At 41.1% G+C, this 15,071-nt stretch overlaps 1 protein-coding gene across 4 annotated transcripts in view; it reads left to right on the plus strand.

Annotated features, from left to right (window-relative positions):
* PROSER1 (proline and serine rich 1) overlaps positions 1 to 15,071 on the plus strand; it is a 781,917-nt gene that overhangs the window by 490,239 nt on the left and 276,607 nt on the right. For all 4 annotated transcript variants that reach the window (XM_044073158.1, XM_044073159.1, XM_044073160.1 and 1 more), the window contains exons 6-7: positions 10,680 to 10,790; positions 11,452 to 11,535. In XM_044073158.1, coding sequence (XP_043929093.1) covers positions 10,680 to 10,790; positions 11,452 to 11,535 — 195 coding nt within the window. The remainder of the gene's footprint in view (positions 1 to 10,679; positions 10,791 to 11,451; positions 11,536 to 15,071) is intronic.

The raw sequence follows: 15,071 nt of genomic DNA on the forward strand, positions 1-15,071 counted from the left end.
AGGAACAAACTCTGCCTGATCATGTTAAAGCAAAGCTTCTAGATGCTCCCTTACAGCAGGATGTTCTATTTGGAGTTAAGGCAGAAGAAGTCTTAAAGAAAATGGAGGATAAGGCAAAATCTATGCAGACAGTCAAAGATTTTCTACAGATACATCCCCCTCGCTTCAGCAGAAATTGGCCAACTAAAAATTGGTCCTTTCCAGCTACTAACAGATCACAGAGGGGTAAATACAGACGTCCAAGAGGCAGAGGACAACCACAAGCCCAATACAAACCTCGACAATGGGGCACTGCAACACAGAAGGGAGGAGAAGACAGGCCCCAATCCACCAGAAGGCAAACTCAATGACTTGCACCTCATCTGGCCAAGCAACAGTCTCTTGGCAGCGCCCTTGGGAGGAAAACTCGCACTTTTTTCAGACAACTGGCACATTGTCACAAAGGACAAATGGGTCCTAGACATAATTTCACGAGGATACAGATTCCATTTCCACACCTTGCCAATGAAAAGAGGAATGCCAAACCTGACACAAAATCAATGGGCAGAGGCACAAAAACAAATTACAGCTCTCATGGATATGAGAGCCATTCAACTGGTACCTACACGAGAGCAAGGCCAAGGATTTTACTCAAGACTCTTTCTAGTCCCCAGAAAGGACAATGCCTGGAGACCAATTCTGGACCTTTCAATTCTAAACACCTTCTTACAAGTACCCAAATTCAAGATGCTAACACTACAGCAGCTTCTTCCCATGTTGGGCATGAAAGCATGACTAGTAACGTTGGACCTCAAGGAGGCATACCTGCATGTCCCTATCAGACAAAGTTGCAGAAGATACCTCCGTTTCATTGCAGGTTCAACGCATTAACAATTCTCTGCACTGCCCTTTGGCTTTGGGTCTTCACAAAATGCCTGGCACCAGTAATTGCATACTGCAGACAAAGGAATTCAAATATACCCATATCTGGACGACTGCCTCATTCAAGCAGAAAGCAAGGACATCCTCTTACAACATCTGGCTTTTGTAAAACATCTTCTAAGTTGCCTGGGGTACACAGTAAACGAAAAGAAATCAAAACTAGTACCCTCACAAAATATGACATTCCTGGGTGCCAGCTTGAATACAACGGCCCAGAAGGCTTATCTGACGCCAGACAAACAATTACAACCGACTCAGTATTTCAAAACGATGGCAACAAAGACCCTACTCCCTGCAAGAAAAATTCTGCAGGCCTTGGGCTTCATGGCATCTTGCATACTACTAATACCATTTGCAAAGCTGCATATGAGGAAATTACAGTGGTACCTAAAAAGTGTATGGTCTCAACACAGCCACAGATTGGACACAATGATATCTCTCATTCCATGCCTACAACAGGAGTTTCTATGGTGGTCACAGGCATGTCACCTCAACAAGGGCCAGCCTTTCACCTTGCCCCCAGCCAGGCAAACTATGACAACAGATGCATCGGACTACGCCTGGGGAGCACACATGGCAGGAAAGTGCGTTCAAGGCGTATGGACTGCAGATCAAAGAAATCTGCACATCAATCAAAAAGAGATGCTAGCTGTACAGAATGCTCTGACAGCCTTCAAGAACCTATTACATCCAGGACAACTTACAATAAGGACGGACAACACCACAGTAATGTGGTACATAAACAAACAAGGAGGTACACACGCCTACCCCCTATGCAGACAAGCAATGACCTTGTGGAACACAGCACTGGCTAACCAAGTTCAGTTACAATCTCAATTCCTGCCAGGAAAAAAGAACACATTGGCAGACGACCTCAGCAGAAACATCATGGATCCCCACGAGTGGAAGCTGGATCCACAAGTATTTGCTATGATAACTCAAAAATGGGGCCTTCCAGACATAGACCTGTTTGCCAGCCCCCAAAACTATCAGCTAACAAAATTTTGTACAAGGACACTTCACCATCAAGCTTGGAAAGTGGACGCACTCTCATTCAGTTGGAAAAACCTGGCAGTATATGCCTTCCCTCCATTGCCTCTCCTCACAAAGGTGCTACTGAAAATCAGAAAGGAGAGACCACGACTGATACTCATAGCCCCATACTGGCCACGCCAGCACTGGTACCCACTATTAAGGAATATGGCCCAAGGTCCACCTTGGATTTTGCCACAAATTGCTCATTTGCTCACACAGCAAAACAATCAGATTCTACACAGCCAGCTCAAAACCTTAAATCTGGCTGCATGGCAAATCAACTAAGCATCCAGCCAGCTCCCCTTTCACAAGCAGTTATGGAGGTTCTTCTGGAAGCTAGGAGGCCCAGCACGAGGAAGGCCTACTCGGACAAACGGAAAAGTTTTTGCGCCTGGAACCAAGCTAAAGGCCAAAACACACTTCAGCCTCACATGCCTCAGATTCTACAGTATTTAACTGAGATATTGCACAAAGGACTTTCTTTTTCTTCCATTAAAATCCATGCATCAGCTATTTCAGCCCACTACAACACGGATCCACCCTTATTTTCACATCCACTTCTAAGGCAGTTCCTCAGAGGGGCAAAAAATATTAGACCCCCCCAGGAGAGCACCTACACCAACATGGGACCTCAATTTTGTTCTGGAAAAACGTACGCTACCTCCCTTTGAACCAGCTTTCTCTGTGATCTACAGTTTCTATCATGGAAGACTGCCCTGCTGCTAGCAATAACTTCAGCTAGAAGAGTCTCAGAGCTGCAGGCACTAATGGCAGTGGAACCTTTCCTCATTTTCCATCAAGACAGAGTTTCTCTACGTACTAATCCTTCCTTCATGCCTAAGGTGGTTTCCAGTGTGGCTTTAAATCAAACCATCCACTTACCCACCTATTTCCCAAATCCACAGAACAAAGGAGAAAGACTCCTATATTCCTTGGACATTCACAGGCAACTTTGTTACTACTTGGATAAAACTAAGGTTTTCAGAAAATCTGACCAGCTCTTTGTATCCTATGCTACAGCTTCACAAGGGAAGGCTATATCAAAACAAACCATTTCCAAATGGATAGGACATTGCATTCATTTTTGCTATACCCATCATGGAAAACCAGTTCCTGCTACCATTAGGCCCCACTCTACCAGGGCAACAGCTACATCTACAGCCTTCCTCAGGGGGGTTCCAACCAAGGAGATTTTGGAAGTTGCAACTTGGAGTTCCGTACACACCTTTACCAAACACTACCACTTACCACTTTACTCTAAGACTACAGCTGGCTTCACCACTGCAGTTCTGCAGGGCCTTCTAGCCTCCTCTAACCCTCTATGAATCCTCCACCCATCCTTAGCTTTGGGATTCTACCCAAGTGTGATGACTGCAGCAGGGTAACACGATGAACATATTACAGTTTTTGTACCTACCATAAATGTAGATGTTCGAGTGTACACCCTGCTGCAGTCCAGGTTACCCCCCCCCCCCTCCATCCCCTCTGATCTAGCTGACTAAACTTCTACAAAATCTTCCTGATGTATTTGTTTATAGCTAGAGGGATTTTGTGTTTGTGCTAAAACTTCATAAATTGGTACTAATTACTGACCACCTTTTTGGGGGCACCTGACATCTGGGGCAAGAAAAACTGAAGAAAATGGCGTCGGATGCATTATATATACTGGCACTGACGTCAGGGAAGAAGCGACAGCAACTGACGCCGACCAAGACTTTGGAATTACGTCCGATCATGAGACCGCCTGACAGGATAACCCAAGTGTGATGACTGCAGCAGGGTGTACACTCGAACATCTACATTTATGGTAGGTACAAAACTGTACTTTAGTTACTGAAATTGCTGGCTCTAAGACACAGTGGTACTTCTGTATAGTCCTTCTTTTTTCACAACTCTGATTCAATAGGATGTTTTTTTGAAGATTGTATTAGACATGATGCTTCAGAAGCAGCGGTACCAGGGATTCTACTACATGATCTTTCTGGTTTCACATGAAAAGGGTGGCGCTAAACTGATTTGTACTTTTCAGCAATTGAAAGTCTGTATGAAGCCCCATAAATATTATCCATTCATCTCTCCCATTGAGCCTGTAGGAGTTTGTCTGTCTGATTGCTTTCAGCCAGCAGGAGTTATATTGGCACACCTGTATTCCCTTTTCACAGGTTTTGCTTTTTGAGATACAGAACTATCACTCATTTGAACCCTTAAACCATTCAAGTAGAAGGCTTAATTTCATTTTTTTCAGGTAGGAAGTATACCCTATTTTCAAGGAGTTACTACAGAACATATGACAGATGGATAAGTAATAATTTATTTATTTATTTTTATTTAACATTTGCTAACCGTGAAAGTCAGACTTGGAACGAAGCCAATTTTCAGCGGCAGCCCAGGGAGAAGGCTCCAGATGCATGTCTTTGTAACGTGGGAGGAAACCGGAGCACCCGGAGGAAACCCACACAAACACAGGGAGGACATGCAGACTCCACACAGAAGGCACCCCAGCCGAGAATCGAACCGGAGAACCTCTTGCTGTGATGCAACAACCCTACCGCTGCACCACTGTGCCGTCCAGTAATAATAAAGTACCTGTTTTAGCATTTAGCAAGCAACAGACAAAAGGTAGAGAAGCAATTTAGAATAGAATGTCAGCGTAGACAAACACATGCAGACTCTTCCAGTTTGGAAGATTAACACTTCAACTGACGACATGACTGAGATGTGGGTGGAAACCAGAGATCCTACTAAAAAGTCGCTCAAGTGAAAGATATTAAAGGATATAGGAGTCATCCATTTCATTGTGGACAAACTCATTAGTATATCATTTTGTTTTATTTATTCCTTTACAAATGTTTTCCAGACTTTTGGGGGACTGCACCCACTTGACCTTTCATGCCAAACCACTCTTACTTAAATAAATAACCTCCAGGACTGCATATCTTTTAAAAAGGGGTGGAAATTATGCAAAATGTAGTTTGATGAGTTTGACCTCATTTAAAAGGACTTCCCCTTTTGGAGATGGCATCCTTCTCCTCAAAGCCATAGTCATTGAAATGCTATTTCATTTAGCTTGCTGCTAGAAAAGCGGTATCTTACAGAGTTTTGTGGGTTGATACATGCAAACATAGCACAAAAGGTACCTCAGTTAGGAAGTGAACTGGAAAATCAAGCACAACAAATATTACATATGATAATAACAATGTAACCTTCACTGAAATACTGACAAGATCAAGATATCCCTTGGAAATGATGTATACCGCTGGAAAATTCTAAAGTGTCAAGAATCTGAAGTTAGCATACTTTGCTGTAAGAAATTTGCACTGTGCCAGAAATTGGGTTAAAACATCCTTTAGGGGGTTAAGTAAGTTAACACATCTGTACAGATGACAGAATGTAATCTAAAATAAATCATGCCATGTGAAGTAGTCTTCATGCTGTCAAAAGCAGAAAAGCAACAGAACATATATATGATAAAGAATAGTAAATAAGATTGTATATTATTATGACTTTGCTCTTGACTTTTAGGTTTATGAGTGTGAGGCACTTTAAAAGACCCATGTGGTATTATATTTCAGTGTGTAATTATGGGTATTTACGATGATCAAGTTCACATAATTTCAGTGATTGTGTCTGTTTATTGATGGTTTGAAGGGTAATTATGTAGTTTTTTTAAGAAGTTAAAAAAGCATGTTGTTTCACAGAGTCCATGTTGTATTATATCTCAGGTAATTAGGTACTGTTCACGACTATGTGGAGAAAGTCGGGTGACTGTTGTTAATGGTGGAAATCATGTATGGGGAGGTCCATTGGGTTTAGCTGTTTTGATAATTTTAAATTGTAAGCAGGGTGGATGTTTTTTTTTCTTTTCTTGTCAAGGGCATTCTCTAGATATAACTATATTTGTTAATGGCAACTAATGTCATAGAAAATGGAATTTTGGACATGATTGTACCTTTAGAATGAGAAGTTGCTTCCTGTTGCTTATCAGCTTTAAGTCTTTTATTTTCAAGAAGACTCTTGTGAGGCTGCTGGTTTATTGATATGAAGTACAGTGGTTCCTCTTGCCCTTTTTTCATAGGATGACTGCCTTTTGCTTACTCTACTGGGTTGGCTGGGCTATCCTTTGAAGATGTGTACCTATATACTGGCTGATTAGGACTGTGTGTGGAAGTGAATGGCTTGCTCTGGGATGGTCTTGAATGATGAGTGTGATGATTTTTTTATATGGTATCTCTCTGGTGAAAGATAATTTGTTATAGATAATATATGTGAGTACCAATGGAACTTTTTTGATGTACTAGTGAAACAGAGGAGAGGGTGAGTTGAGTAATAGTATGTCTGTTTTATATTATTACTTTTATGATTGATTTAGTTAGCTAACCAGAAGGTGGTAAGAATGATTTTAAGGCTTGCCTTTGTATACTGGTAAGACTGTAGAAGGGTGGAGTGAAAGGTCGAGGTACAGGGTGTGAATTTTTAAGTACCAAGCTGGCATAGTGCAACAAGCAAGGTATATATTAAATGAGTGATAATTAAGGCTTTCAGACTTAATGATGAGAGTAAATGGAAAGATGAGTACGCCAGTATTTAGTGGTATGTAGCCCAGCGTGAGGGTATCATTCTTATTGATGTTTGATTGTGTTACATTACTGGGGTGCTCGAACTTGCGTAATGTTAAGCATAAAGTTATATTAAGTGATTATGTCGGTGTATAGGATGATACTAGATCATAAGTATGGTAATTGACTGAGGATCAGTACAGGAGTGGAACTGCGAGCTGGAGTCAGGGTGGATGGTTTACAGATAAACTGAGACGTTTGTGTGGGTTTTTTGACTTCTGGCATTGTCTGTTCTTACTCCTAAGACAGTCTTTGATTGTTTTAATATTGTTTGTGCTTAAAGAGTCAGTAAGGAATATATACACAATTTCTAATAAGAAAGATATTAGTATAGCCTGTTTCACCAGTGTATCACTGCTCTTCCATGACAAATTTAATATATAAAGTATGTTGGGTTAGTAATATTGATCTTTTGATTACGGCATATAACCTATGCTAATTACTATTATAATTAGAGTTGATTTTCTGGGAAAGCTACTGGACCTGCATGAGTGTTGTGATATGAATTTTTTTCTAATGTCTTACAACTTATAAAATGATTTTCTAAAAAATAATGAAGTAAATGAAAGTGATGGAAATTAACCTGGAGAAGAAACTAGACAAAAGTTTATACAAATATTGAAAGTTTGTGATTATAGATATGGATAAAGCAATGAAAATATGTTTAGTCCCCTTAGTTTTACATGTAGGTTAGGCATGCTTTTATTAACCAGATGAGAAGCTGTGGATGATAATAACTGTTAAGTGAAAGATGTTTATTTGGAAAGGGAAGTGGACAAGAGTTAAGTGCCTTAACCTGATTCTTCCATATAACAAGGTGGTTTAGGTTTACTGATTTGAATGGTTACTTTAGAGCTGTACGCTTAAGGCTCATATATATAGCTCAATCAGAAGGTTATAAATCAAAGTGATAAAGGATGATAGTGAAATGGGTGGGAGTTCAAGACAAATATGGGATAGCATTTTGGATGAAAGTCCTTAAGGAAAATAATTATTACACAAAATGTTATATTTGTAAAGTAGCAGAAAGTATTCTAAGCATTAATTCAGTGCAGGAATGGCACAAGGAGGTTTTACCAATAGGCATGCCTATTAGTAGGAGTATAGAAAATAGGCATATTTTTAGCACTTTTTGCTCCCTTGCTTATCCTATATCCCATATCTATTGCCAAGTCTGGCAGCTTCTCTTTTCCACCCCAGATTTTCTCCAGTTCGGATTGGGGCTGACAAGGAACCTAAGGGCATCCGGGGAGAGTCGTACCACCAACCACATCTGAATCTGATGAAGACTGGTTATTTATAGGGGAGAAAGTACTTATCGTGTATTGTATTCAAATGTTTTTTTTTCCTGCAACACGGCTGGAGTGGATTGTCAGTTATCACTGGTCAAGGGGCACGTGTGCAATGGGGACATGGAGCATATCTCCCCACATCTTCGGCAGTTCAGCCAGGTCCACCACCCTTCCACCTGTTTCAACCATGCCACACTTCCTCCACATCATCCTTAGCCTACACCAGGGATCATCACAGGAAAAGCCCATATGACCACACCTCCCACAGGCTGGGCACACCTATCCCTCCCTGAAACCACCTCAGATGTCTGTGCCAATATTTGAACCTGGGATATAGTCAAAGTTTTATCCCTCTACTCCACAGGACTGACAGACGTATAGAAAATATGTAAGAGGCGGCTAGAATTTACTGGAAGAAATTAGCAAAGGAACCAAGGTTTGGGGAGCAAATAACTTGTGGGCGATAAGGTTAAGCAGAAGTTTGGACTGCTGGTTTGAGATTGGCTTCCCTATCGGAGATTAGAAATGTAGTTTAGGCACAGAGTAAGACACAAGGAAGTGCTATGTTAAAGGCCAGCTGTGGTAAGAGTTTCACTTTAGTTTAGAAGAGAAACTGCTGTTAAAAAGGTATAATTAGTAAGATATGTAAAATATTGTATGATAACTCTTAAAAAGGGGTAATTAGTATGATTTGTAAAATATTGTATGAAAAGTGACGAAAGGGGAGAATTAGTAAGATGCATAATATACTGTATGACAACTATCAAAAAGTGATAATAATATGTGTTTAATATTGCATGATAACTGTCAAAAGGGGATAATTAGTAAGATGTGTAAAATGTTGCATGATCATTTGTAAGATGTGTAAAATATATGATAACTTAAAAAGTGATATTTAGTAAGATGTGTAAAATATTGTATGATTGTTATAAAGGGTTAATTAGTAAGATGTGTAAAATATTGTATGATAACTGTTTAAAAGGAATAATTAGTAAGATGTGCAAAATATTGCATGGTAACAATCAATCAGAGGAGGTTAGAAAAGACTGAGAAAAGAGAATGGAAAGGCGATTTACAAAGGAACAGTGGAAAGGAATTTGTAAGACTCTCAGGTATTCAACAAAGTGCAGCAAATTTAGGATTTTTGCATGGAAGTATTTGCATAGCTATTTTTATACACCAAGCAGACTGCAGGAGATTTTTCTTCAGGTAGACAGCAAATGCTGGCGATGTGATGGGGAAGAGAGAGGTAAGCTTATTTCAAAGTCTTGATTGCTTAATAATCAGTGTATTAGTTATAGTAGGTTCCCCAGAATGTCGAATTAAAACTCTGTGAACATTCAACTAAACAAAAATAACTGGTTGAACTTTCTATTCAACAAAACTTTAAAAAAGGTGATTTTTACAGGAGACTAGACACCAACTCAGGCGAAATTGAAGTGTATTAACCCACCACTGAGTTTGCGCAGGAATGTGCGTGCCCACCGTGATTGACACCCAATGCAAATGTAACAGTATTTAATAATATAGCATTTAAACACATGCTAATAATGACATGTTTAACAGGCACTACATAAAGGTGCTTCTGTCATATCATATGTTGTCCAAATTAAATCAAGCATTTAATTTTTTGTGCTACTACTACCACACCAACCAAAGCTCCGTATGTACCTAACATAAATTCTTTATCCCTGCAGTTTTTGAACTTCACCTTTACCTTTATAATCCCTTGCTTTTCTCCACCGACTAACTTCACGAAATAAAGAAATTATTTGATTTCACTTCAATCACATCTGCGTTTTTATGTTATACGTATAATGTTTTCGGTATTTTCTGTATAATCTGTCTAATCTTTTTATGAGTTTAGCTTACCTCGTGTTTTGGTAGCATCTTTCAATCAAACGGTGGGTGGTGCAGTCAAAATGGTCACAGGCGGGGTTTGGGTGGGGCTTGCTACTGCGCATCTGGTGGGTTAATACACTTCAATTTTGCCCCAACTCAGTGGTCATACTAATGACAGTAAAATAGACAAGACCATACACATGGCTATTACTGCTGGTTTGCAGATCAAAATCAGACCGGCAGTGATTTTCTTTGGAGAACAGTGACTGGGGAGTGCACAGTTGTTAAGTCTAAATCTACAGGTTACCGTTGAATATTCCTTCATTTAGAACTCATTGATTAGTAGGTTAACTATTATAGTAAAAAAAATTGACCCTTTGATATTCCTGTTTTACTTTAATGTGTTCTTAACACAAGAAACAATGTTGGTCTGGATACTCTCTCTCTCTCTCTCTATATATATATATATATATATATATATATATATATATATATATATATATATATATAAAATGTTTATATGAGCTGTCACTGTGAATCTCCACGCTAAAATAAGGCTGCACTGATTTCTTGGGAACAAAAAAAATTAATATTGTTATTGTTTGACATGTAACACAAAGGAAGGCTCCCTGCAGCTTCCAGAATTTTGTGTAGTTATCAAAAAATGCATTACCTAAAAAGTGTAAGAGAAACTCCTGAATATTTATGTTTTTATTTAACCCATTACTGTTAGAATCTGCTAACATGTAACCTGAATAAATGAATTTATCCATTTAGGGTTTTAAATCCAGATAAGGAAAGAGTAAGTTAATCTTCAGACTCTCATGATCTTTAGACTTCTGCAGTAAATATTGAAATGTGAAAATGATAGCTGTTAATGCAAGTGTTTATTCATGATTATTTTTCTGTAATTTCATGCTTCATAAACCTGTTACATTAATGTTTTGACAATACTTAATGCTCTCTATAACAGGTCTCAAAAGGGGGCTGTAAAGCACCCCATGCCATGATTTCCTCCTGTGGAATGATTCCAGGAAATCCCTATCCTAAGGGAAAGCCTAGTCGAATAAATGGTACATTCCCAGTAAGTTGGCTGCAATCAGTTTTCTTTTACTTGTGTGTCTGTCTGTTCAGTTGCATTTTATAGAATAGAATAGTTGTCTTACACTTTTTAAATAACGTTTCTTGTTTTATTCGTGTGGAAGGATCTTTGACTTTCTTTTTTTTTCAATCTAATTTAATGATCTGTAACTCAGGTCCTATGTAAATACGAATGTGGAAGTCGGGCACTGAGTGGTACTGATTAGCGAGAGTAATTACAAATGTATGAGATGCTTAACTGGTGACATGTCAAGTACTTTTCATCTTAATTTGTGACGTGCACATGGTTTAAATACAGAATGGTGCTGTAACATGGTAATCTACAAATGCGTTATTCAAAATCCGTACCATTTTTAGCTGAAATACATAATAAAAATGTAAGTCCATCAGTGTGACACTTGGAACATTGCTTATTCTTGGGCGAAAGTCCTGAGCAATACAAAGGTCACAGTTTTATATAACTGGCCTAGGAAACTGTTAACATTCTGTGATGAAGCCAAAGAAACAAATGCATCAGCAGAATATCTTTTCTTACTGGTATAACAGTGATATTGAGTAACCATTTTGAATGCTAGTTTATCTTTAAACATAAAAGACTGTTGTTCTGAATATGGATCAGGATTTGTTATATGGTTTCTTTTTAGGGAGTGCCTCCCAAGAAGGAAGGTGAGGAGACTACCAGTGAAGGCAAAGGAATAGCAGCGCGAATTCTGGGGCCATGTAAACCAGTAAGTATATCAAGGAAGTTCATAAAGTCAGTCAGGATCTGTGCCATTAAGAAGTGTGGGTTATACAGTTGAAAAGAATGTGTTCTTGGAATGACCAAAAGAATCTGCAGGTATATAGGGAGAAAAAAGGATTGTGCACCTAGTTTTCTGATTGTCAATATAATGTGTAGTTAGGCAGCGGCTTATTTGTAATTTGTATCTTCAGAGAACTTAAAGTCACTCTCTAACAAAGGTATTTTTTTCTGGAATACTATAGACGTTCTTCGTGTTTCACTGTTGCAGTCATCACTTGTAGGTTATCCCTGCTGTGTAGCCCTCGGCTGACCCGAATACCAGAGTAAAGGATTTCCCTCCTGCGTTAGCTGCAGGTCACTTGAGACTGACGTCAGGTCGTCAGGGCTATAAAGAGAGGCACCTGACGCCACTACACCAGTCTTTCTTGCCGTGGAGCCTGAAGCGGAAGCAGTTTGTGAGTGCGTTGGTTGGCCGTTGCCAGAATGAGGGAGAAAACTACTAAAGCTGAGTGCCCCGTTGAGGATTCTTTTCTTGCACTTAACTGATGTCCAAGAAAGTAAATAACCGTCTCCGCTGTAGAAAACAAATACCACACCGAGACTTTCATAATCTGTGTGTAACTTGTTTAGGCCTCTCCACGACGTTCCCGGGTGTCGGTTTTGTGTCTTATTTAATGCTAGGACCATGCATAGAAGAGCTAATTTTGTAGCTAGGCATTTCAGGGAGAGTAGTTACCAAAGCGAAATGGCATCCGTCGGTCAGTCTATCATGGAAATTCCTAAAAAGAGAAAAGAAAAGGAAAGAGGTTGCCGAAGGTTAGGCCTACAGACAATTCAAACCTGAAGTCAGCCAGCCTACCTTCCACTAGCACAGCTGAACTCAGTGAGGCTCATACGCAGCCCCTGATGACAGCTCTAGAGCCATTGAAGGCCTCTAACGAGACCCTTTTGGAGTCTGGTATGGCGCTGGATGAGGCTTCTCCTTCTGAGTTGTTGGTTGCCTGCTCCACAGATGGGTCCGGAGCCGCTTTGCAGGCACTGACTTCCAAGGAGGCCTTTCGGATAACCGATGCTAGACAAAGACTGACTTGCCACGCCACCAGCCAAAACCGTACCTAGGCCCACTGAATCACTGAGGCCTAAGAGCAAGACCATTCCAAGAAAACCCTTTCCTCGGTGCTAAGTCACCAACTGCCTACCACTCAACCTGCTCAGTCTCAGTAGTTACTTAGGATGGCTGAAGATTTAATCTCTCTCATTGAGGTAACCAGCCTGCTCAAGCAACCCCAGCCAAAACAAAAAGAGACCTTTTTCCAGAAGTGCTCTCGGAGCCAGAGTTTGAAGACTCTGAATTTCTGGAATCAGACACTGAACAACAGCCCCTAGCAGCCTTTGAGGATTCAGATGCTGAGGAATCCATTCCTTCTGCATCCCCTCCTGAGGACCTCTCATTTGGGGAGACCTTAAACTCTCTCGGAGAGTATTTCCTTTGGGAGACTCAGGACTACCCCCAATCAAAGAAGAGATTGAGAGAGTTCCTGATTTGCCACAACACAAATCCTTAGCCATTCCTCTCATTCTGGATGTGATGGAGGATGTCTTCCTGGAGTCTGGTCTCACCCCTGATGCACTGCCCCTGCTCCCAGAAAGCCTTATAGATATTACAGGGTGCCAGATACCCATAAGTATTTGTTCAAGAACCCTGCAGCTGACCCAGAGGTCATTACTCAGGGACACAAGGGGGCTAGACCCAGTTCCTCCAAAAATCCAGTACCTTCTGACAAGGAAAGCAGAGCCTTGGACCGATGGGGTAAAAAGGCCAACACTTTGGTTACCCTAGCCATTCGATCTCTCAACTACCAATTTCATATGCTTAAATATCAACAGAATGCACTGGAGTTATTGAAGCAGAACATTTCCACCTTACCAGACAGTACTGCTGCCAGAGAACTAGGAGATCTGATTCACTCCAGCTCTCAAGTAGCCAAGCATTCCCTACATTGCTGAGTTGATGCTTTGGAAGCATCTAGCAGGGCTGCAGTTTCCAGATCAGTGATTAGAAAGCATACATGGTTGAGAGAGCAACCTTTGCCTGACCAGGTTAAATCAGAACATCTGGACGCCCCATTAGATAGGAAGCAATTGTGCGGCCCTAAGGCAGATGAAGTAATTAAGAAAATGGAAGACAAAGCCAAGTCTATGCAGGCGGTCAAAAATTTCCTGCAGGTACAACCACCCAGATTCAGCAGGAACTTTCCTACCAAACACTGGTCCTTTCCTGCCCAAGCTAAAGCTGTGCAAAGGAAAGGACACAAAGACAGGACCTCCAGGCAACAGCAGCAAAGCCAGAAGAGGCCTAGACAGTGGACCTCTTCTGTGCCTAGACAAGCGAGTTCTAAGTCCACTCCTTACCGTAAGGACTCACAGTGACTCCCCCACCCAGGCTAGGAGGAAGGCTTTCCCTATTCTTAAGTAAGTGGCAAGCCATCACAACAGATCAGTGGGTCCTAAACATAATTTCCCAAGGATACTTATTCTGGCTCATAGAGAACCCCAGACTCTCAGGGTTTCCAGACATACCAACAAGTCAGAGGACAGAGGCCATCTGCCAGATTCAAAAACTCTGTGCTCAAGGAGCAGTGGATCCAGTGCCAGAGGACCAAGCGAGAAAAGGTTTTTACTCAAGGTTGTTCCTAGTACCCAGAAAAGAGGGCACCTGGTGCCCTATTCTAGACCTAGCTACATTAAATCTGTCCCTCATAGCGCCAACATTCAAAATGCTAACCCTTCAGAAGATCTTGCCAATGCTGACACCAAATGTTTGGCTAGTGACCCTAGATCTGAAAGATGCCTACCTCCATATCCCCGTAAGGAAGTCCTGCAGGAGTCTCCTATGCTTCAGAGCAGGCTCAGAGCACTTTCAGTTCTCTGCTGCGCCTTTTGGCGTATCTACTGCTTCCAGAGTCTTCACCAAGTGTCTGGCTCCTGTCATTGCCTTTTGCAGAGAGCAAAACATACAGATCTAGCCCTATCTGGATGACTGTCCCATCCAGGTGGACACCAAGGAGAAACTCTTGCAGGATCTCTCCTTTGTCCAAACTCTCATAACCTCTCTGGGATTTACTATCAACAGAAAAAAATCCCAATTCCAACCCACAAGACAGATTACCTTCTTAGGAGCTCTCCTGGACACTTCTACCCAAAGAGCTTTCTTCTCTCCAGAGAAGCAGAGCTTTCTCCCCCGATACGTTTCTCAGCTAGCTCACAGAACACACCTCAGCAAGGAAATTTCTGCAAGCACTCTGGTACATGGCATCCTGCATCCTGTTGGTGCCTTTGGCCAGGCTCCATATGAGAAAACTACAGTGGTACCTCAGAAACCTATGGTGCCAGCACTCACAGTCACTGGAGCACCAGCTGCCTCTGATCCCTTGCTTAAGGAAGGAACTCTTATGGTGGGCAGAAATCTGTACCCTGAACAGGGATCTACCCTTTATCACCATTCCCAGACCATCACCACCG

Source organism: Protopterus annectens, chromosome 5.part1 (genome assembly GCF_019279795.1).
Source record: "Protopterus annectens isolate FY-2018-M chromosome 5.part1, PAN1.0, whole genome shotgun sequence".
NCBI lineage: Eukaryota > Metazoa > Chordata > Ceratodontiformes > Protopteridae > Protopterus > Protopterus annectens.